Source organism: Pagrus pagrus (genome assembly GCF_965226575.1).
Source record: "Pagrus pagrus genome assembly, chromosome: 18".
In the NCBI taxonomy this organism is placed as follows: Eukaryota; Metazoa; Chordata; class Actinopteri; order Spariformes; family Sparidae; genus Pagrus; species Pagrus pagrus.
The window spans coordinates 29,104,522-29,128,661 of record NC_140202.1 but is presented as its reverse complement, the minus strand read 5'-3'; the positions used below and the strand labels follow the sequence as shown (position 1 = coordinate 29,128,661).

General features: G+C 48.5%; 2 protein-coding genes across 5 annotated transcripts in view; one reads left to right on the top strand and one right to left on the bottom strand.

Moving 5' to 3' along the window:
* Positions 1–1,374: 1,374 nt before the first annotated feature.
* On the top strand, positions 1,375–21,938 carry arid4a (AT-rich interactive domain 4A). 4 transcript variants are annotated; one of them, XM_084381988.1, is made up of 26 exons: positions 1,375–1,546; positions 2,556–2,606; positions 4,330–4,440; positions 4,854–4,919; positions 5,008–5,098; positions 6,583–6,662; positions 6,758–6,855; positions 9,219–9,351; positions 9,654–9,733; positions 9,826–9,902; positions 10,058–10,242; positions 10,362–10,434; positions 12,059–12,153; positions 12,656–12,753; positions 12,961–13,198; positions 13,832–14,052; positions 14,150–14,311; positions 14,395–14,476; positions 15,828–16,047; positions 16,140–16,202; positions 16,278–18,077; positions 18,879–18,983; positions 19,191–19,343; positions 19,898–20,044; positions 20,389–20,488; positions 21,824–21,938. In XM_084381988.1, exons 2-26 carry the CDS (start codon positions 2,601–2,603, stop codon positions 21,900–21,902), a joined length of 4,563 nt encoding a protein of 1,520 aa, XP_084238114.1. In that variant the 5' UTR covers positions 1,375–1,546; positions 2,556–2,600; the 3' UTR covers positions 21,903–21,938. The 4 variants fall into 4 exon arrangements, with proteins under 4 accessions (XP_084238114.1, XP_084238117.1, XP_084238116.1 ...); XM_084381991.1 differs by having other exon boundaries at positions 1,377–1,546; positions 15,831–16,047; XM_084381990.1 differs by lacking the exon at positions 1,375–1,546 and adding an exon at positions 1,972–2,332.
* Positions 21,939–23,345: 1,407 nt separating this feature from the next.
* The window catches only part of timm9 (translocase of inner mitochondrial membrane 9 homolog), a 1,709-nt gene continuing 914 nt past the window's right edge, over positions 23,346–24,140 (bottom strand). Inside the window, exons 3-4 of the mRNA XM_084382020.1 lie at positions 24,031–24,126; positions 23,346–23,667 (exon numbers count right to left, since the gene is read on the bottom strand). Of these exons, the coding sequence (XP_084238146.1) occupies positions 23,533–23,667; positions 24,031–24,126 (231 nt within the window). The 3' untranslated portion in view covers positions 23,346–23,532. The remainder of the gene's footprint in view (positions 23,668–24,030; positions 24,127–24,140) is intronic.

Genomic DNA, 24,140 nt, shown 5'->3' with positions numbered 1-24,140 from the left:
TCCTGCTGTGATTTCTCTGTCAGCTGATCATGAACAGACATCGATCAGGAGGTTACGATCATTAACAATCAGGCACTTTATAAACACATTATTAAAGTTAGTGAACAGAAGCTTCTAACTTGTTTAATTCTGAATGAATCCTTATTTTTCAATTCCCTTTATGAATAAATCACATTACAATAATAACAGCAATGAAAACAAAGAAGAAACAAACAGGAAGATGAATATAGACGTGTACATTAACAGGTATTGTAAAGGCTCTTTGTGAACTGTCGGTATGATTTAATGTCTGAATGTTGCTTCATTTAAACTTATTTAACTTATGAAGTTAAACTATGTAAAATGAATGCCAGAGTCCTGCCTGGGTCGTTTCCCTCATGAATTAAGATGGTCTCTTCTTTAAGTTGATCTAACCTCCACTCTCGTAACAGGAACATGACATATATGGCTCTGTCGTCACTCTCTTCCTGTTACGTCAACGGCCCGATGAGCCCGCCCACTCGGCTCTTTACAAACGGCGCCACAAACGGACCGTGTTCACCCCAAACCGACGTTTGTTCCCGTGATGCTCTTTAAAATGTGTGTTTACCGGCCGAGCTCCGGCCGCAGGCTTCCCCTCAGCTCGTCCGCTGAGTGTCGGCTGTGAGAAGTACAGGCCGGCGGTTTGTTGTGGAGCCTGCTTCAACACAATCCGTGAAACGTGACGTTGTCTCACATATGGAACCCGCATCGCCGAACTGCATTTAGAAAAGTGTTCACTAAATGTTGACAGCGGTCGCCAGCGAGTTATTGACGTGATAGAACAAAACTAACAAACGTTAACCAAGTTATAATATCACCTCTTCACTCCGGCACACCTGTCATTGTAACACGCACTGCGTATATAAATATAAATTGAACTTTTGTACATTGTTTGACCTCTTTCCGGGTATGTCGATCCTATATCTTTGTCACGTTGAATTGGTGGTAAAACATGTGAAAGCAGGTGTAAATGTTGAGCTGTTGAAGCGGCTGACAGAAGATCTATTGGAGATTGTGGTGGTTTCCAAAATGTATCGTTTGTTTTCTGGCACTTACACAGTCTCGTCATTGAACGACGACATATTAACTCTGAAGATTTTTGAATGGGGTTTGGTGTGCAGCTCTCCAGCACGTATCGGGGGCAGGGCTTCCTACATTGTCGGTACAGACAAGGAAGCCCGCTCAGCCAATAGCGACGCGCCGCTGCTGGGAACAAAACGCGCGAGACCAATTGCGATCTCCACTGGCGGGTTTTTCTCTTGAGCTCGCCTCTGATTGGACAATTATTCAGTAGATGCCGTCATTTCCCTCGTGGCGCCGCGTTCGTATCAACCAATAGCGGCGCCAGATGAGGTTTGTCCAATTACAATCGAGGAATCGCTCGACCAACCGGATTACTTCGTGGCGACCACCACTGTCACCGCAGCCAATCGCGTGTCGGGAAACAGAGCTCGGGGCTCAACAGCTTGTTGTTCGTGTATCGCTTTGCAACCCGAGCGAGAGGGGAAGCAGCCGCGGTGTGAATGTGAGTATTAAATGTTCCGTTCTGTTCCGAACCCAGATATAACTAGAAACGGGTCCAATGAGCGGCCGGTCGCGGTCAGAGAGCCGGCTGGATGTCAGCGGAGCGGCCGGGAGGCTTCCAGCTCTCCGCCGTTGTAACGAGCCTGCTGTGAATTGAATGGCAGCGGCAGTCGGCTTGTTTTTGCAGTGAAGAAATGTGAAGCTTCTGCGCCTTTGTGGAGCAGACACACATATTAAATAAATAAATCACAACACTTTCTGTTCGTCGAGTGTCACACGGTGTCGGTCCGTCCGCGACAAACTTAGTTTAGCATCGAGCCGGGAGCTAATGTTGACGCTGCTCGAGGCTCTGCTGTTACAGACGGTTTAAATCGCCATATGATCACAAACTAGCTAGTTGAGTCGCTAGTTAGCCAACTAGCTAAATTTAGCTCCGGACCGGAGGGTGAACCACCGCTCGGCTCCCCGCTCTCCCCGCAGCAAACAGCCGTTGTGTGGTTTATGTGAGTGTCGGGACTCGGTGGTGTTTTAACCGGGGCCCTCCCCCGGCTGCTGGTCGCTAGCAGACGGTTCGGGGGGAGGTAAAGTTAGCCGAGCTAGCAGAGCTGACATGGCGAGCTGTGATGGCGACGTGACTCAGTGGAGCTGGGAGCGGAGCGGGAAGGAACGCTCCTCTCCGGCCGCGCTCTTCGTCCGCTCGGTGTCTCCTCACCGACCCGCTGATATTTAACCTCCCGCCCGCTGGACCCGGAGCTCCGTGTCACACCAAGTAAACGTCGCTAGCAAAGTTAGTGGAGCTGTTTGTGCCACATATTTGATCTGATCCGGGCAGGAGGAGGGAGGGGGCTGCACCGAGCCAGGAAAGAATGCCGAGCTAACACAAGTGAGAGGCTAGTTGGTTAGCTTAGCATTATTTTACAAGCTCAGGACAGTTTGACACTCTGTCCCTGTCTGTCCTCTGCTGTGTGTCCAACTTTAATCACGAGTCTTTTCCTGTTTGTGTGTTTCAGTGAGCTGAAATCCTTCGAGCTGGACTCCCTCAAATAACCGGAGACATGAAGGTGAGTTTGACCTGCGACACAAACTGAAGACATGTCCCCAGTCCGGCTGCAAACTGGGCTCTGACGGTCCGGACCGTGTCTGTCCGGTTCAGACTGTCTCTGTCCAGTTTCAGTGTTGGCACAGATGAGACACAGCAGCAGGATCAGTCTGTTAATGTGTGACTAACAGTAAGAAGAGAGGACTGAAGGAGACTCGGTGTCTGTGATTGAAACACATTAATACTCAGATAACACAACACACTCACAAACAGAACCTCCAAAATAAAAGTCACCGTCCTGAATCTGTTCATGTTGTTTACTGTCTCAGTGAATTCATCCCAACATAAGAAATAGATCCTCCTTGGAGGAATCTGACTGTTTTAAAGATTTAATTGTATTTTTAAAAATATTGAAAGTTTCCTGTTGCTGTAACTTAATGACACCATGGTACTGAAGGTTCATTCAGTCCGACCTGACCTGTAGTTTGTTCTGATGGACCAGGTGAGCTCTCTGTAACTCTGAGGTGTGTTTACATCCGGTTCGCTCATTAAAACATGTGAAGACTTGAACAGAGTTTTTTCACTGCAAACTTTCCTGTCATTATAGACATGACACAGATAACGCTAACCGCTAACAAAGCTACACGTATGTGTGGAGATCCAGTTTAACAATGTAAAGCAACATTATATAAGAGATAGATGGAAGAACGTGAGCAAAGATCATGGAGGTAAATGTATCTGTGGATTTGACTGTAGATCAGCATCACATACGCTGTTTTACATGAAGTCTCGCAGTGAGAAAACATTTTGATGCATCAGTAATGTTTCATAATTATAGTTTAGCCCTCTGAGTCAGAGTCAAATCAAGAGCTTCTTAGACCAAAGTAATAATTAGTATAATTTGTTGCTGAACTGTATTAGTTATGATCAGAAATAGCGTGTTGAAGACTTTGCTGACACAGACAAACATCAAGCACACACAACAACAGGAGAGATAACAGTCAGCTGATATTGTTTACCAGTCCAACAACAACGTGTCCGACTCTGCATCTGTCCGCAGCCTTTATTTGTCCACTAAAAGCCAGTCTCAGATCGTCTCTGGTCTCTTGTTCGGTCACCCTCTTTAACTCTTCTCAGCCTCCTCTTCGGTCTCTTCACCTCCGTCATGATGTCTGTAGAGTCCAAACCGCTCCGAGCCTGAAGCCTCCTCCACCCATCGCTCCAACGCTCCTGTGTTATCGGCCAGAACTCCGCTTCACTGGTGCTCGGAGCTCCCAGTCCAGTCTGGGCAGAGTCGGCTAACTGCAGGGCTAACTGGGCTAACAAGCTAACAGCAGCTGCAGTTATTGGGTTACTTAAAGCGAATTAAAGTGTCCCTCAGGAAACTGTAAATCGGTTCAGAACCAGGAAACCTTTTCGGTCTAAATCTGGTGGTGGTTTGTAGAGCTGTAAGGAATGTCCCCTCTCGCCCACCATACAAGACATTCAGCGTGAGCATCAAGCTGTCAGTCAAAGTAGAATAGTTCTCTTATGTTGTTTTAGTACAAAACAAACTACTGCTGGTTAGAGGAGCAGAAGCATGAGGTCACCAGAGACACCAGGAGGCTAACGCGTAGCTTCAATCAATCTGATTCACATTTGAAATCCACAGCTGCTCTCCTGTGTGCCACAGTGCATGCTGGGACTGTGTGTGTGTGTGTGTGTGTGTGTGTGTGTGTTCTCTGATGTTGTTGGGTGTGTTGCAGGCAGCAGACGAGCCTGCCTACCTGACAGTGGGGACGGATGTCAGCGCCAAGTACAGAGGAGCCTTCTGTGAGGCCAAGATCAAGACTGTGAAACGCCTTGTCAAGGTCAAGGTGAGACTGCAGGAAGTCCAGCTCCAGCTGTAGACAGGAAGTCCAGCTCCAGCTGTAGACAGGAAGTCCAGCTCCAGCTGTAGACAGGAACATGCAGGGCTACATTTTCACTGTGACCTCTGGCTGCTTTATGTCCACACAGTGTGAGGACACATCATCAGTGTGTCCTCTTCTCAGATGAAGCGTCCTTTGAGTCCATGTTGACTCTGCCCTCGATCCCAGTGAGGAGAGGACAAACTGTCCAGGCTGAACTTGTTTAACCATCAGAGACAGTTTGTCCTCAAAGTCAAATGTTGTTGTTGTTGTTGAGGACAGAAAGAAGAGTTGGGATTGAAGTTTTTGTGTGAACTGTTCCTTTAAGAAGAGTCTCTGTCTGATCTAACCCTCTAACCTCCGTCTCTCTGTGTCTCCAGGTGACTCTGAAAGGCGAGAGTACGTCCCAGGTGGTGCAGGACGACCAGGTCAAAGGACCACTCAGGGTAAGAAGAAGAAGATGGGCTCACCGTCGCCATGGAAACAGAGAAAACAGTCTCATAAAGTAAAATCTTGTCCCTGTGCGTCCTTCAGGTGGGCTCCACTGTGGAGGTGAAGACTAACGAGGGTTTATCCAGCGAGGCCGTCATCAGTAAGCTGACAGACGCCAGCCTCTACACTGTGGGTGAGTCCTGATCCAGACAGGAACTCTGAGCCTTTAGTGAAGGGGAAATGGGGGGGACCTCTCTACGGGACGGACAGACAGGAAGTAGATGTCAGATCAACACAGTAAAACAACAGGCAGGACGGTGAAATGATGAAGAATGTGGATCAAAGAGGACGCAGAGCAGCTTCAGGTGTCACCAAACACACCTGAGTCCCATGACCTCGTGTCACCATGGAGACTGAAGTGATCCTCGGCTCAGAGGTCACAGGGTGAGGTGCAGGTCCAACACTTTGAATCTGTTCACAGATCAGATCTGTAGTTCTGAGGAGATGCTCTGATTGGCTGTCAGGAGGAGCGATGATGCTGAGAAAAGGTTTCGCTCAGTGAGCTGATGATGTCATGTGATGTCACATCTTCTCTTGGCTGTCTGACCAATCCTGAGCCGGTACAGGTGGTTATCATTCACCTGTGTCTGCCCCTGTTGTTTCCTGCAGGAGGGGGCAGGAAGTAGTGTGGGTTGTAAACAAACTGCAGGAGCTAGTGTGGCTAACAGGCTAACGGCAGCAGTCCCTTAATTATTCAGTGTTTGATTAAACTTTTAGCCTCATTAAGCTTCTTCTTCTGCTGCTTCTTCTGCTGCTTCTTCTGCTGCTTCTTCTTCTGCTGCTTCTTCTGCTTCTTCTTCTTCTGCTGCTTCTTCTGCTTCTTCTTCTTCTGCTGCTTCTTCTGCTACTTCTTCTGCTTCTTCTTCTTCTGCTTCTTCTTCTTCTGCTGCTTCTTCTGCTTCTTCTTCTTCTGCTTCTTCTTCCTGCTTCTTCTGCTTCTTCTTCTTCTGCTTCTTCTTCTTCTTCTGCTTCTTCTTCTTCTGCTGCTTCTTCTGCTTCTTCTTCTTCTGCTTCTTCTTCCTGCTTCTTCTGCTTCTTCTTCTTCTTCTTCTTCTTCTTCTGCTGCTTCTTCTGCTACTTCTGCTTCTTTTGCTTCTTCTTCTTCTGCTGCTTCTTCTGCTGCTTCTTCTGCTTCTGCTTCTGCTTCTTCTTCTTCTTCTGCTTCTTCTTCTTCTGCTGCTTCTTCTGCTTCTGCTTCTTCTGCTTCTTCTTCTTCTGCTGCTTCTTCTGCTGCTGCTTCTTCTGCTTCTGCTTCTTCTGCTTCTTCTTCTTCTGCTGCTTCTTCTGCTGCTTCTGCTGCTTCTTCTGCTGCTGCTTCTTCTGCTGCTTCTTCTTCTGCTGCTTCTTCTGCTGCTGCTTCTGCTTCTGCTGTTTCTTCTTCTGCTGCTTCTGCTTCTTCTTCTGCTGCTTCTTCTTCTGCTGCTTCTTCTTCTGCTGCTTCTGCTTCTTCTGCTGCTTCTTCTGCTGCTTCTTCTTCTGCCTCTGCTTCTGCTTCTTCTTCTGCTGCTTCTTCTTCTGCTTCTTCTTCACCTGAAAAACAAGTTCACAACGACTGTGTGTGTGTGTGTGTGTGTGTGTGTGTGTGTGTGTGTGTGTGTGTGTGTGTGTGTGTTTTAGTGTTTGATGACGGAGATGAGAAGACTCTCCGTCGAACGTCCCTGTGTCTGAAGGGAGAGAGACATTTTGCTGAGAGTGAGGTAAGTCTCACACAGAGGGACTACTTCTCAGGCAGGTATCCTTCCTCCGGAGCAGCTCATGAACTCGCATCTCTGTAATCCTTCTGTCCTCTCAGACTTTAGACCAGCTGCCGCTGACAAACCCAGAACATTTCGGGACTCCCGTCATCGGCAAGAAGTCGAACCGTGGCGGGCGGCGTTCGTCCCAGGCTGTGTGAGTCTGCTGCTCTTTAACTGCCTGTACAGTCACATTACAGCAGAGTTAACCTGTTTACATCACATGACTCTTCTTATATCATCAGCACACTCTGATCACACAGCTGATCACACAGCTGCTGCAGTCAGCTACAACTTCAGCTTCACTTAGTAAAGATTCAGGAATAAGAAGTAGATTCATAATGAATCAAATGTTGTTGAAGTCAAACTGTAGCTGCAGGGTTTCCCCCAGAAAACTTGCTAAGCCCGGTGGTAGGGTGGCCCACCAGCGGCCCACCAGCGGCCCACCAGCGGCCCACCAGCGGCCCACCAGCGGCCCACCGGTGCCCAAGCATGTTTTTTTGTGTCAGGGGCCTGACCCTGACCACTGACTGATGGCAGCGCCCTATAGGTAACAGATTCATTAATGGAGTAGTAGAAGTTAGAAGGAGTGACTCCATAAGGCTTAAGATCAATGTTAAAAGGTGACTGGAAATTTTAAAATATGATCATTATCATGTGTTATTATAAGACATTTATGTAACACCAGGTCTTACAGATTGCACTCGTGAAATGCTGTTCAACCAACCACAAAAATAAATAAATTATAAAAATACTATTTAGATAAATAATATCAACTGTCTGAACTAAAAACTAAAAAACAACTGCCTGGTGTCTCCAGAGATTTTTATTTTTTTCCTCAGAGATTTTTACAATCTGGAGTCACGTGAACATGACCACGCGTCTGTTTCCGGTCAGTCGTCATGGAAACGTGACAATCACGGATCTACCAGAGATACTCTGTAATCTGCTGTTTGGACCAGAGAAAACAAACGTGTGTAAACGTGAACCGCACGAGCTGAGAAATGAAACGCTGGCTCATTTTCACATCTGGTGAAAGCAGCTCGGCTCACAGAAGTCTGGAGCTCTGACGCTGCAGGGGACGACGTGCTAACAGCTAACAGCTACTAGCCGCTGCAGCAGCTAGCTGAGCCTCTAGAGCCGCGGCTCGGCTCACGTTAACGGCTACGAGGTCGGTCAGCTGGTGAAGCAGCGGTCTGATGAGCATGATGTCCGTGACAAAAACTGATTTCAAGAAAATAAATAAACGATGCTTAGCCTGGCGGGGGGGCAAGTAAGACCTGGCGGCCCGCCAGGCTTATAATACACTGGGGGAAACCCTGAGCTGCTGTTTGTCATTGAAACCAGTGACACAGTGGAGGATTATAGTGTTGGAGCTTATTCTATCATAGCAGAACCAGAACCGGCTGCCTGACTTCAGGTTGTACTCATAAAATTTCTTCAAGGTTGGCAGGTCTGCTCTGATGTAGGAGGGATGTCAGAGGGAGGCAGAGATCATCTGAGAGGGATAAAAAACTCACCTAGTATTTTTTTAAACGGACATTGGGGCACATGTTGGATTTTGCATCGAGAATCGCCCCAGCTGAATCTTAGTCCAATCAAATGAAGCCAGTGAAGATTCACAGCTGTGATGTTGGGAAGTGATCGCACACGACTCACAACAACCAAAGCAAATCTACACACATCAGTTTATTCTCCCTAAAGCAAGCTGATGCAGCTGCGCTGTTATTAATAATTATTACAACATCAAATTAATACTGTGCAGACACGATAATTAAATAGGCAACAGACAGTTTTCTGTGAGAAATGTTGACGTCACGATGTAAAGAATACACAATCATAACAGTCACCTGTTGTTGTTGTTGTTGTTGTTTGTGACTGTGAGGAAAACAAGCGATTCACGAGGAAACGCTTTTCTGCTGCTCTATACTGACTCCCCCCGTCTATCTCCCCCCGTCTGTCTCCCCCTGCCTGTCTCTCCCCGTCTGTCTCCCCCTGCCTGTCTCTCCCCGTCTGTCTCCCCCCGCCTGCCTCCCCGTCTGACTCCCCCCGTCTATCTCCCCCCGTCTGTCTCCCCCCGCCTGTCTCTCCCCGTCTGTCTCCCCCCGTCTGTCTCCCCCTGCCTGTCTCTCCCCGTCTGTCTCCCCCCGCCTGTCTCTCCCCGCCTGCCTCCCCGTCTGTCTCTCCCCGTCTGTCTCCCTGTCTGTCTCCCCGTCTGTCTCCCCCTGTCTGTCTCCCCGTCTGTCTCCCCCTGCCTGTCTCTCCCCGTCTGTCTCCCCCCGCCTGCCTCCCCGTCTGTCTCTCCCCGTCTGTCTCTCCCCGTCTGTCTCCCCGTCTGTCTCCCCCTGCCTGTCTCTCCCCGTCTGTCTCCCCCCGTCTGTCTCCCCCCGTCTGTCTCCCCCTGCCTGTCTCTCCCCGTCTGTCTCCCCCCGTCTGTCTCCCCGTCTGTCTCCCCCTGCCTGCCTCCCCGTCTGTCTCCCCGTCTGTCTCCCTGTCTGTCTCTCCCTGTCTGTCTCTCAGGGCCGATGAGGAGAACGAGTCTTCGTCCAGTGACGATGAGGAGGAGGACCGGAGGAGGCTGAACGATGAGCTGCTGGGGAAAGTGTGCAGCATTGAGAACGAGGAGGAGCCCAGCAGCTGGTACCTGGCTCTGGTGAGAGAACATGTCGTCTACAGTCACAACAACATCATCATCAACAACAACAACAACAACAACAACAATAAAGTTTGATTATTTTTATATTCGCCAGCCGTTTCTACAGGAAATGTAACGTAAACAGAGATATCTGATTGATTATCAATATGTTTCTGTGTTGGATACATGAAATAAACGATGGATGATGAAGAAGAACTTCATCATCCATCTTCTGACCATGTGTTTTCTAAACGGACTGTTCTGCGGTTCTAAAGAGAACCATGCTGGTGGATGGTTGTGACGAGGTGTGTGTTGTTCAGGTGGTGTCTCCGAGCTGTAACGACGAGCTGCTGGTGAAGAAGGATCAGTGTCTGGTCCGAGCCTTCAACGACTCCAAGTTGTGAGTTCACTCTGCTTTGATTATTGATCGTTGATCAGAAGCTGATCAGCTGTGTGTCATCACCTCACTTCCTGTTTCCTGTCATCCTGCAGCTACACGGTGGCGAGGAGACACGTGCACGTCGTCGGCTCTGTCGGCATCGCCAAGTCAGAGTTCAGCTCCAGGAGAGGTGAGGACTACGACTCCCATAATGCACAAGGCACTCTGAGTCACCTGACGGACGATGACGCTTCTTCTTCTTCTTCTTCTGCTGCTGCTTCTTCTTCTTCTTCTGCTTCCTCTTCCTCATCCTCATCCTCATCCTTCTTCCTTCACATCATGCAGGTTTTGAAGCAGCCCAGATGTTCCTGAGCAGCAGGGAGGTTCCAGATGTGTGGAAGATGGACATGAGTCAGATCCTGGACTCGTCCTCCAGTGACGATGAGGATGATGATGAAGAGGAGAAGGAGAGTGATGATGAGGAGGAGGATGAGGAGGAGAAGAAGAAGAAGAAACACATAAAGGAGGAGGTGAGTGTTGATGTGACAGCAGGTGTGACTGATGCTGCCGGAGGGGTCAGATACTTACCTGTGTGTGTGTGTGTGTGTGTGTGTGTGTGTGTGTGTGTGTGTGTGTGTGTGTGTGTCAGCCTGATGAAGAGCCTGATCCAGAGGAGAGAGATCACTTCCTGCAGCAGCTCTACAAGTTCATGGAGGACCGAGGTGAGCTGCCCTGCTTCACTTCCTGTTCTCACACGCATTGTTTTTTTTGTTTTTTTAATCATGTTGCCACAGTAACATGATTAAAAAACAAACTGTAACCAGTCGTTTAAAGTGATAGTTCCAACTACCAATGGTACTCAAGGTAACCAAGGAGTTCTAGCCAATCAGAGGCAGAGTAGGGCGGGCCTTAAGTTTTCAGGCACCTCGGACAAAGTTAGCGAGCGGTGAGGAGCTGGTTTACTGTATACTGCTAGCATGGATGCCAGGTATATTAAACCAGGCGAAGAAACCTCGAGATGGGAAGCGGGAGTGGAAAATAAGTGGCGCTGGGGTTGGATAGAGGAGGCCGGAGTAGATGGAAAGCCTCAAAATAGCTGGTGTCAAAAACTGAAGGAGCCAGGAGCTTGTTTTTGTGTACCGTGCTCCTGAAAACTAGTGTATGGCAGCAGCGGGAAAAAAAGTATTAGCTCGTCATGCTTCAGACCCGGGTCACATAGCGTCCCATAGCGCCACATAGCGTCCCATAGCATCCGTGCGTGCTCTCTCCCACACATCGACCTTACCGAGAGCGACGGCTACAGGTACCACAGCTACATCTATGACCGACCGTGCGTGTGAACAGAAAATTCGTATGACTGCGTTTATAGCTGAACACGATCTCTCGTTCACAATGGCCCGGCCACTTGTGGAGCTGTGCAAGAAATTAGCGGAAGACAAAAATGCGTTGGCTAAATTATTGGTTTCCAACAACCGCACTAGTTAAACACACACGGCCCTGCCCCCGAGTTCAAGAGACAGCTGGCTGAATAGCTAAAAAAGCCTTTTCTATGAATGTAAATTTGACAAAATGTTGGAGTCATCGTAGATGATGTTTGGGAAATATTCTATCTCAAAAACAGAATTTTTGACAGCATCTTGAATTTTGATCTCATGTTAAAAGGACAGTTTAACATTTTGGCAACTTCGCCCACTGCCATAATCCCTATAGTATAGAGCCATAATCCCTATAGTATAGAGCCATAATCCCTATAGTATAGGGCCATAATCCCTATAGTATAGAGCCATAATCCCTATAGTATAGGGCCATAATCCCTATAGTATAGAGCCATAATCCCTATAGTATAGAGCCATAATCCCTATAGTATAGGGATTAGATTAATTCTTTTAGATTGCAAATGTTCAAATTTTTCTTCCCTCGCACCCACCTAGTGTTGCTAATACCTGCCTCGAGCTTTCAAACTAATCTTTATTGACAGTTGTGAAGACAGCCAGGACGGTCGGCCGACAGCCGTCTTTACATGTTTAGTGTGAGCACATTAATCGTGAGCTTGTACAGTACAAGTTTGAATTAACCACATTTCTAAAAAGGTTCAGTGTTTGCAGCTATACATTCAGTAGAAGAGGTCACATCATTGTCAGTAGACAGAAGTGTAGAGCGAGGACAGACTGTCACCTGGTTAATCCATCATGGACGGCATCGCTGTCTCAGATGGAGAAAAAAATTAAAGTAAAAATGCTAAAATGGTTCAGAGTATATCTAGTGTATGTGAGGGGAAACACTCAGTGTAAAGGGATGTTAAGATGAATAAATCAAACGCTGTCTCTGTGTGTGTTTCTCCATCAGGGACTCCCATCAACAAGCCTCCAGTGTTGGGTTATAAGGACCTGAACCTGTTCAAGCTCTTCAGACTGGTCTACCACCTGGGAGGCTGCCACAAGGTGAGACCTGACTGTAAAGTGTGACATCACTGTGGATCATCTCTGAAACATGAACTCAGTGCTTTCATGTCGAGCAGCTGAAGGATTTTGTTGTTGTCGCCATATTTGGTCGTGCTGTGTGATGCAGCTGGTGGATAGCATCTGGTTACCATGGAGACCGCTTGAACTTGAATGTTTGAGCTTCACTCGGTAAAAAGATGGATGTGATCAGTTTGTTCCAACATTTATTGATCAGAGTGTAAATTTCCTCTGAGCTCATTGAAAATCAGATTTTTAAGAGGCGGGGTCTACATGCATGATTTGTGACATCACATAGTTTGGAGCCAATCCTCGTCCAGCATTCGGTAAACTGTGCTGTGGAAACACAGTGTGAAAATGATACTTTTGTTCTGCAGAAACCAGGTGAGACGCACAGGTGTGTAACCTGATCTGTCTGTCTGTCTGTGTGTGTGTGTGTGTGTGTGTGTGTGTGTGTGTGTGTGTGTGTGTGTGTGTGTGGTAGATTGAGTCTGGGACCGTGTGGAAGCAGGTCTACATGGATCTGGGGATCCCCGTCCTGAACTCTGCTGCATCCTACAACGTAAAGACGGCCTACAGGAAGTAAGAGAACACACCTGTGTGACATCAGCACACCCTCACCTGCTGTGGTCTTCTGTGTTTGTCATGTGGTCACTAGATTCAACACGAGGACGTCTCGTTTATCCAACATCGCCTACTTTTCTTTATTTTCATCAATCTGACCTCATCTGTGACATCATCACTTCCCATCAGCCCCTGGTTTGTTGACCGCGTCCTCTGTGTTATCAGGTACCTGTACGGGTTCGAGGAGTACTGCCGCTCCGCCTCCATCACCTTCAGGACCATCCATCACAACAACCCTCGCCCTCCCACCGCTCCGACCAATCAGAAGCAGACGGGGCCAGAGCTGAAAGAGCCCTCCACGCCACCCCTGAAGGTGGGACCTGTGGATGACAAGATGGAGGAGGCGGAGTCAGACAGTGAGAGCGAGAAGGAGGAGGTGAAGGAGACACAGTTGTCCCCGAGGGTGAGACAAACTTTATTCAACTATATCACCAGACACAGAGACAGAGACAAATCCTCTGATTTTAAGAGTTGTTGAGTTAAAACAAACTTTGTAACGTAGTGAAACTCTGTCTCTGACAGACTCTGAATCATTGTCTCCTTCTTGTAAATTCAGCATTAAATGAAAACAGTCAGTTGTTTGTTTCCTTGTAAAAAGTGTCAGTTTGTGGCAGCATGGCTGTACCAGCCTGTCTGCTTCTGTGTCTAAAGTGCCAAAGTCTTACCTGCCAACATTTAGCAGCTGTTTGAACACACTGTTTACACTGATTTCACCATTTACACTCAATTTATGAAAGAATAAACATTTTATTGATCTAAACATGTCACATTTTACAAACACACTAAACAGTAACCAATATAGGCGACTTCTTTGTCCCCAGACTCCCTTAACAAATGTGTCAGTTTAGTGAGTTGTTGAGTTGGAGACACTTTATAAACTGTGTGAAACTCTGTCTCTGACTGATTCTGACTTATTTGTTCCTTGTAAAATTCAGCAAATGTTCTGCATGAACTTTTTCTGTCTTTGTGTGGAAAAACTCTGTTGCAGGTTAATGTCAGCTGTGATCAGGTCTAAGTCTCAATGTCTGTGTTTTAGGGGAGGAGGAGGTGTGTGGGGAATCAGATGAAGATGGAGAGAGAGTCGCCCTCCAGACCAGAGAAGAGAGGAGGAGGAGGGGAAGATATCATTGAGGAGCACAGGGAGATAAGGAGACGCAGCAACAGAAGAATGGACGACTCAGAGAAAGGCTCTGAGGAAGAGGAGGAGGACGAGGATGATGAAGATGAGGAGGAGGTGGAGAGGAGGCGAGGAGACAGGTGAGTGATCACTTTGTTGTTTGTATGAAAAAATACATTGAGTCTGGTTTGAATAGTGAGTTCCTGCTTTAACACTGTGTGTGTATGTGTGTGTCAGGAGTGAGGATGAGGAGGATGAGGACTCTCTGACGGGGACGAAGGTCAGGGTGAAGTACGGCAGAGGAAAAACTCAGAAGATCTACGAGGCTCACATCAAAAAGACTGACGTGGATAATGGAGAACAGTTCTACCTGGTTCATTACTATGGCTGGAACGTCAGGTCAGTGACGTCGTCTGAAGGTTAGAGCACGATGTCATGATGGAGGCGGAGCCTGTCCTGACTCAGGTGTGTCTGATCCACAGATACGATGAGTGGGTGAAGGCTGACAGGATCATCTGGCCCGTAGAGAAAGGAACCAAGAAGAGGCAGAGGAAGAAGGTGAAGGTGAGCTCACTGGCGGTTGTGTGAATTGCGTGTGACGGGTGTGTGAATTGCGTGTGACGGGTGTGTGAATTGCGTGTGACGGGTGTGTGAATTGCGTGTGATGCGTGTGTGACGATGGTGTGAATTGCGAGTGACGGTCATGTGACAGGCGTGTGAATTGCGTGTGACGGTCCTGTGGCAGTCGTGTGAATTGCGTGTGACGGTCATGTGACGACGGGCGTGTGAATTGCGTGTGACGTAGGCATGGGCCGGTATGAGATTCTGACGGTATGATAACCTTAGGCAAAAATATCACGGTTTCACGGTATTATGATTACAGCTCTAAAATGTGTATTTTATGTCTGTATTTAAAAACAAACAAAGGAAAAAACTTTTCCATTGAACAGTCTTTTATTTTTAAACTATATAGAACATGATGGATATTATGGATTTCATTCTTTGAGAAGAATTTTCTTGATGGCACTTTGTAAAGTGGCACTGCTGTCTTCATCAATTTCAGAAACTCGGGTTTCTCCGCAGCTTGAAAAGGGCATCATGACTTTGGCATTGAAGTATGCCACAGCATTGTTCAGGTCTTTAGCATGCTTTGATGTGGGTGCATAGGCGACTTGTTTCTCAAATGATTGCTGAATTGTGGGCTGACCTTCAGCTTTTGAGGTGGATGCCCTGTTGCTGCCAGAGCTACTGCTGTCCTAAAAAGAAAAAATAAGACAGACATGTGAATTTAACCTGAATTTGTAACGACACAGCAGGTTATACAAGCTAAACTTAATTGTAGCATTAAAGTAAAAAAAAACATTACACATGCGCTTCTCTTCTTCACTAGAAGATGGATCTGTCGCTGCAGCTGCACGCGGCGTGAGGGACCTCTACTTTCTCTCTGCCGAGACGTCACATTAAAAAAAAAAAAAAAAAAAAATGCTCATACAGCAGGAGCGGTATGACGGAAAATTTTAGTGGTTTTGAAACTGTGACTTTTTCATACCGTGGTATGCCTTGAAACCGGCCCATGCCTAGTGCGATGGTCGTGTGATGACGGGCGTGTGAATTGTGTGTGACGGGCGTGTGAATTGCGTGTGACGGGCGTGTGAATTGCGTGTGACGGGCGTGTGAATTGCGTGTGATGGGCGTGAGATGGTGACTTGCTCCAGGCCTCCAGTGATGATGCTGAGAAAGGTTCACATGCGGCTGTCTGATGAGAGCTTGACAAGCTTCACTGACCAATCAGCTGCAGGGGCCAGGGGTGGCCGGGGTTAGTTTGGCTGTTGTCATCAGCTACTTCTTCTCTTTCTGCTCCTCCTTCCTCAACTGTTGTGTGAACTCGTGTCCTCACCGTCTCCGTCTGTCTCAGCAGAACAAAGAGAAGGACGAGTCGGAGAAGGAGAGGGACAAAGACGAGGAGAAGACGCCGTCGATGGCGGTGAAACCTACGGGAGCGAAGCGTGGTCGTCCTCAGATCAGGACCACGCCCATCGGCTCAGCAGGACGCAGCGTCTCCAAAACACCCAGCAATGAGGGACGCTCAAACGGCAGGAGGACGGAGACGCCGTCCAGCATGGCCAACGGAGACAGTAAGCACTGAGCGCGCTCAGCAGATCAGTCAGCTGATTTTCAAATAGGATGTTTTTGTTTATCTGACATGTGACTCCTCCCCTCTCTGCAGACACTCCTCGCAGGAGAACCAGGAGGACGTCGGGCATGTACGACTCAGACCGAGGATCCAACGGTGAGAACACACCCACTTCCTGTTTATATTACCGGTCATTGGTCAGTTTACTAACAATCCTCCGTGTCCCAGCAGAGGAGTCTGGGAGCTCATCAGAGGACAGCGAATCAGAAGACCCGTCTGACAAGAAGCCGTCACCATGGCGAGGGAGGAGTGAAGCCCCGCCCTGCCAGGGGGAGGATGAGGAGGAGGTGAAGCAGCAGCAGGAGGAGGACGAGGAGGAGGAGGAGGAGCAGGAGCAGGCGATTGAGGCTGCTGATGTCACAAAAACCACCAACGACAACGCTGTCGACACAACAACAGCATCACAGCTGCCCACCGCCTCCGCGCCGCCCTGTCCCAGCATGCCTCAGGAAAAAGCTGACAAAGTCCTGAGTCAATCAGAGAAGAAGGAGGCTGAGCAGGGGGAGGAGCCTGCAGGGGAGGCCGCCATGCTGCCAGTTCATCTGGACAAGGAGAACAAGATGTCTCCAGAGCGAGTGACGAAGACGTCTACTGGACAGGAAGTGCTGAGAAGGACGTCCCCCAGCAGGATGTCTCCTCAGCCTGACAAGACCAACAAGATGTCTCCCGCCGCCACTGCAGACAGACACAAGATGTCTCCCACTGCCGCCGCCACCGCAGACAAACACAAGATGTCTCCCACTGCCGCCGCCACTGCAGACAAACACAAGATGTCTCCCACTGCCGCCGCCACCGCAGACAAACACAAGATGTCTCCCACTGCCGCCGCCACCGCAGACAAACACAAGATGTCTCCCACTGCCGCCGCCACAGACAAACACAAGATGTCTCCTGAGAAGCCGGTGTCGTCGCCTCAGCCCGCCCCCACAGACGAGGACAGGTCCACTCCTCTGTCCTCCCCCAGGGTCAAAGGTCGCAGATCTATCCTCAGGGAGGCGGGCTCTGAGACTCCTCCCAGAATCCTCCTCTGCAGTCCTGCACCTGCCTCCAGCCCCTCCCACATGGCGACGCTGTCGTCTCCTCCTCGCGGCGTCCTAAAGAGGCAGGACGAGCCCATGGTGGTCCTCCACTGCCTCCCCAGCCAGCGAATCCCCCCTGAGTCTCCCGCTGACTCGGATACCGACTCCGCCACCGAGGAGGAGGAGGAGGAGGAGGAGGAGGAGGAGGCGGGGTTACCTGAGGAGAGGAGCAGCTCAGCGCTAAAACGTAAAGCGGCGGAGCAGCGAGCGGCAGATAAGAAGCTCCGCCCCGACAGGAAGGAGGAGGCCGCTGCCCTCAAAACGCCACCCGCTCCTCCCAAGATGGCTGCTGAAGTGTCACCTGTCTGCAGGGCAGAGTCAGAGAGGAGGAGAGAGGGAGTGATGAAGGCAGAGAAGTGGCCCCGCCCAGCTGAGGAGACACAGAGTGAGGTGTCAGAGGAGCGTCTAACGGGTGTAGCCTCCAAGGAGCCAGAGGTGCATGCTGGGACCACTCCCATAACTGTGGAGGCCCCGGGCCCCGCCCCCCCTGAGGAGGCGGAGCCACAGATCGGCCCTGAGGCACTCGTCTGCCACGAGGTGGACCTTGACGACCCAGATGACAAGGAGAAGCCCTCCCCCTCCACCTCCCCAGAGCACCTCCTCCTCATGATGAGGGAGCAGCAACCAGCCCCGCCCCCGCTGCCTAACCTCCTCCACACCTCCCTCCCCTCCCCCCACCTCCCCCTGCCTCAGGTCAGGCCCTTTCTGCCTGCTGCCACTCCAAGCTCCGCCCCTTGCCCTGAGGAGCTCCACCCAGCCAGGAGCGCCGCCGAGGAGGAGAGAGGAGCAGCGAGGGGGGAGCAAGAGGGAGACTCCAGCCCTGGGTTTGATGGCAGCGCCTCCTCCTCCACCTCCACCTCCCTGCTGTCACTGCAGGACAACAAGGACAGAGGTGAGAACAGAGTCAGGGTCACTTAAATCAGCTGAAAAACGAATGGAGTTTGGTGTAACTCAGATATGACAGTCTTTGTTAAAGGAATAGTTCACTCTAAAACAAAATTCAGTCATTATCGACTCACCCTCATGCTGATGAGAAGTCCGGTGTAGTTTCTTATTCCTCTCATTTAAGTGCAGCTGCAGACCCGCGGGGTTCCCTCCTGCAGCAATAATCCATATAACGAGCGTCAATTGTGCCCGAGACGAAAAGGTCCATAAAACTACACAAAAACTTTGTAATATTCCTCCATACTGCTCGTCCGCTGCAATCCAAGTGTCCTGAAGTGGCGACATCCAGAGTTTACTCCAGACGACGTCATTTAGTACATTTTTACAGCCTCAACAGTCGCTATGCTGTTTACACGCTCCGCGCTCACGCGAGTCTCCCTCGCAGCGTTTGCACTACGGAAGCTGCGCCGGACAAGATGAGCGAGACTCGTGATAGATACACTCCGGTGTTTACTTCCTGCTGCGAGTGTCAAAGTTTCAAATCACTAGTGCAGCAGATCCCTCTTGTGTTTGTGTGTCGCTCGGTCGCTCAAAACAGATCAGAGGTGTGGAGCCAATCAGGAGGCAGGATCTTAATGTCATGACTCTCACAGGCAAAAGGAGGGTGTGTGTGTGTGTGTGTGTGTGTGTGTGTGTGTGTGTGTGTGTGTGTGTGTGTGTGTGTGTGTGTGTGTGTGTGTGTGTGTGTGTGTGTGTGTGTGTGTGTTACCTGATTGGTCAGTAATCTCTGTGACCTTTGACCCCTCAGGTCAGAAAAGGGTGATGGACTGTAACTCGAGTCCGACGGCCAAGAAACAGAAACGCAACCAGAAACGACCGCACACACCTGGGAAGGTGGAGAAGAACGGAGCAGGTGAGTGTGATGTCACTGACAGGTCGGTCACTGCTGATAGGCCGAGTTCACCACTATACATGTTCACTTACTCCCAACCACATCACATGGTCTTCATCAGCTGTCTTCATCAGCTGTCTTCACACTGTCCAACTTCTTACTTCAAGTGATTTAACTTTTGTCTTTTTAAATCCTCTGTCCTCTTCCTCTGTCCTCCCCGTCCTCCAGGTCACAGCAGTGACAGTGAGGATGCGTCTCGAGTGTCCTCGGTGTCTCAGAAGTCTCAGAAGTCTCGTTGTCCCGCTCTGTCGTCTCCGTCCTCTCACAAAGACAAACACAACTTCTCCCCTCCGAGGACGTACAAGTGGACCTTCCAGCTTGGTGAGACACCTCGTCTTCATCTCCATACAGTCACACTGTCTCGTGCCAGAGCACAGTTCTAACCTGCTCCTCCTCTTCCTCTTCCTCCTCCTCCTCCTCTTCATCTTCCTCCTCTTCGTCTTGTTCCTCCTCCTCTTCCTCTTCTTCCTTGTTTTCCTCCTCCTCTTGTTCCTTGTTTTCCTTTTTCCTCTTCCTCTTCCTCCTCCTCCTCTTCCCCTTCCTCCTCTTGTTCCTCTTCCTCCTCTTCCTCTTCCCCTTCCTCCTCCTCTTCCTCTTGTTCCTTGTTTTCCTTTTTCCTCTTCCTCCTCTTCCCCTTCCTCCTCTTGTTCCTCTTCCTCCTCCTCTTCCTCTTGTTCCTCCTCCTCTTGTTCCTTGTTTTCCTTTTTCCTCCTCCTCTTCCTCGTCTTCCTCCTCTTCCTCTTCCTGTTTTTCCTTGTTTACCTCTTTTTCCTCCTCTTCCACTTCCTCTTCCTCTTCTCCCTTGTTTCCCTCTTTTTCTTCCTCTTCCTCCTCGGCCACCTCCTCCTCCTCCTCCTCCTGCTCCTGCTCCTTAGACGAGCTGGACAGTATGTCAAGCACAGAGAGGATCTCCTTCCTGCAGGAGAAGCTGCAGGAGATCAGGAAGTACTACATGACCCTGAAGTCGGAGGTGGCGTCCATCGACAGACGCAGGAAGAGACTAAAAAAGAAGGAGAGAGAAGGTAGGAGACGCTCGGCATGCTGGGAAAACACACGGGCCACCAGAGGTTAGATAACTAGAATAAAAACAGAGCACTGACAGTATGAAGGTAATCTATTACATCCATGAGTACACTGCAGACAGTAAACAGGTGTGTACAGAGAACAGCTGTACCTGTCGATGACATCACAACACATTAATGAGCTTATATTGGTTCTGTCGTCTCATTGGTTCACAAACAGCAGCTACATGTTGGTGTTAGCATGTTAGCATCGATCAGATTCATGACAGTGGATGCTCACCTGTGATCACTGACAGAAGAATCTGATCAGGTGTTGATCAGTGACGGTGTCGTTGTCTCCTCAGTGTCCAATACGACGGCGTCCACCTCGTCGGGCTCCTCGGACACCGCCATGAGTCCGTCCTCGGCCTCGCCCACTCAGAACACCGTAGCCGTCGAGTGCAGGTGATGACACGCCCACTCCCGCATCATCACCTCCTTCTGCTCAGCGCCGTCCCCTCCCAGCCACAGACTCCGCCCACTCAGTCAGCTCTGAGGGCATGATGGGGAAAACAAACAAAAACGTCCCTCCATGTCAGCGTGAGTTCGACTGACGCAGTGGCTGACTGGAGGGGACGCCACCACCTGACCTTAGCCCCGCCCCTCACCTATGGACTGACTTCCTGTTTGAGGAGAGACCGAAAAATCAGCCGTCTGTTCAGCCGCCACAGAGCACGTCCTCATTTCCTTATGTCCTTGTTTCCTCCCTCCTTCCTCCGGTGCGTCTGGTGGTGTCAGAGTCATGTGACGGGTTGTGTTCGGGGTCAGAGGTCACAGGTTCAGTGAATTTCCTTTTATGGTCGACAGGAAGTAGATTCCTGCAGCAGCACAGCTCATTATGCAATTTTTTTTTTTCTTTTTTGTTAACTGAAATTTTTTTAAGAAAAACAAAAGATAAAAAAGATTCCTGCTGTGAACGTTTTCTACAGAATCAGAGCTTTTATTTTGGTAACAACAGGAAAAACATTCAAAAAGTGTGATGTCACAGCAGAGAAGAAGAAATATTTGTTTAAATGGAGTTTTTGTTATTTTGTGTAAAATAATTAAAATGAAGCTTATTTATTCAGTTAAAATCGTGTGTGTGTGTGTGTGTGTGTGTGTGTGTGTGTGTGTGTGTGTGTGTGTGTGTGTGTGTGTGTGTGTGTGTGTGTGTGTGTGTGATCATTTCTGCCAGATGAATAAAGTGATGAAAATTAAAAACTGACATCGAGTTAAAATAATCGACTTTCACTCAATTAGCATTTTGAAATACATTTTTTTCTACTTTTTATTTGTTTAAATGATTTAAACAAAGCGGTGTCGGTTCGACCCGGTGTCATTGGGACTCGAGTGAATTCTGATTTTAAGAACTTCTTGTTTGTGATTTAAATGTATTCAGAATATTAATCTCAGATTTTAATCTCATGAGTTTATTATTTTCATCCGTCTTCACATGAAATCATTTTTCTTCTGGCTGATTTGATCTTCTGTACGTTGAGTTCTGACCCGGCTCCTGGAGGACCTCCCTGCTTCTTCTTCTATGGTTTCCTGTGTGGCTGACAGACGGCTGCTTTCATCCCGTCTTTGTTTTGTACATAACGTTCTGAGTAAAGAAGAAAACGGCTCCATGTATTTGAGAACTACATTTTACACGCCTGTAAAGAATGATTTATAATATTTTCTAAGAGAAGACTGTTTGTACCGTTGTATTATGAACTCCTCAGTTGTTTTATTTTTTCTTTCTATGTGGTGTTTTGCTAGCGGCGGTTTGAGAGCGACGACTGTACATAGAAACACACACTTCCTCCTGACAGCAGAAAGAAGCCATGTTGGACAATAAACAGCTCTCTGTTTCTAATAAAGTTTTTAAATACGACTCCACGACTCCTCCTCAGCACCTGAACGCACCTCAGAGACCAGCGCTGCGTTCAGGGACTCCCTTACCGTGTACAGTCACGTTTAAAGGAACATTTAGTGAACATTTGTTTCTCTGACAGTCAGCTGTGAGCTCAATATGAGGCTACACACAGCAGCTGTTAGCTTAGCATAAAGACTGGAAACAGGAGACTGTTAAGCTTGATTTATGCTTCTGCGTCGCGGAGACGGCGTAGCTACGTCGTCGACGCAGACCCCTGCGCCGTAGCCTGACGTGCGCCTCCAAAAAATCCTGACTACGCGTTGCGTTGACGCGCCGAGACGCGAACGGCAAGGACTGTGATTGGTCCACTCAGAACGTCTTTTCCGGCAGTTGCTTTTCCGCTCAACAGTACAACAACACTGGTTGGCGGAGAATTGCAGAACAACGCGTTCCCTCGACGCAGAACTTCGAATGCTCAATGACGGCGTAGGGTTGACGACGTAACTACGCCGTCGCCGCGACGCAGAAGCATAAACTCACGTCACCACGTGAAACAAACGATCACGCGAGGTTGAACTGTTCCTTTAAACGTCTGACCTTTGATTTTACAGGTCTGTGATGTCATCAGTTTCTCCACCTGTGAGCTGAATATTGATTATTACTTAAGCTCGATCGATCAGCTGGTCACGAGTCGGGCGGCTGCAGACTGATGACGTCATGATTAATTTATAGTTTAGTTTATTAAAAGTCTCAAAGTAACGAGACACTACATCAAAGTTACTGAGCAGAAAGTTCTGGTTTGATTCTTTCAGATTTGGTTTCATCTCGATTTATTCTCAGTATGTGATTTTAATTTTTTGATTAAGAATATTAATCTCAGATTTTTTATCTCCATGAGTTTATTATTTTCATGAAATCGTTTTTCTTCTGTATGTTGGGTTCTGACCCGGCTCCTGGAGGACCGCCCTGCTTCTTCTTCTGTGGTTTCCTGTGTGGCTGACAGACATAATGTTCTTCAGTGAATTATTTTTCTTTTGTCCAAAACTTAATTTACTGTCGGAGACGACGAGGAAAAGATGATCATCAGAATAAAGAAGCTGAAACCAGACGAGTCGACAGTTTTACGTGAACATTAATTTTCTTTTACTGGATTAATTGATGAAACTCTAAACAGCTGAACTTTAACAGCTTCAACAACTCTGGTTGCTTTAAACGTCTCACGTCTCATTTTCTGCTCACACTGAACGATGATCTGATAACTTGGTTTAATGAACAATGTGAAATGAAAACTTGAGTTGCTGACGAGGAGCAGCAGTGATCATCCTGTCAGCACAGAACAGCTCTGATATTCAGTGACGCTGCAGGTCCGTCTTATTAAAGTCACAAACTTCTGATCGGTTCTCAGATCCGTTAATCAACAAACAGTTCATGTTAAATAAAAACTTTATTTCAACATCAACATGAAACACATTCAAAGGACAATTACACAGTTTTATACACGAGTGAAAGACGTCAGTGACTCTGATCCTCCAGCGTCATCAGTCTGTACTGATCCAACATGGTGGACCTGCTGGACTGGGATCAACTTGCTGGGTCCTGGTTTCAGTCCGGCTCAGCGAGGCTGTCCCAGCAGTCCAGCTTTAGCAGCCAGAGCCTCGTTCTGCTGGATGTGGTACTCCTGGAAACGCATCGAGATCCGCTGAGTCATCTTCAGATACTTCTGGAGGCACGACTCAGAGCAGCTCGACTGAAACAAAGCAGACGATCAGTTATTGATTGATCAGTATTGATGTTGGTGATCAACAGGAATCATCAGTTATGAAAGATGTGATTCTCTTATTAAAGTTAAAGGAAGTCATGTGACCGACATCAGCTGACTCATCGATCTGGCAGATCAATACAGCTGAGGTCCAGCAGGCTCAGGATTGGTCAGACAGCCAAGAGGAGTTGTGACATCACACGACATCATCAGCTCACTGAGCGAAACCTTTTCTCAGTGTCATCGATCCTCCTGACAGCCAATCAGAGCGTCTGTGTTGATGGTGAATCACTCTGCAGGCTGAGGGTGGATGTAAATGTGCTTTTCTTGTGAAAGAGACTTCCTGTTTACCTCCTCTGGCTTCACCTCTCTGGTGGTGAAATCCTTGACGCAGTCCATGAAGCAGTTCTCCGTCACCTTGTTGTACGTCCCCAGAAACTCCTTAAACTGAAACACACAAC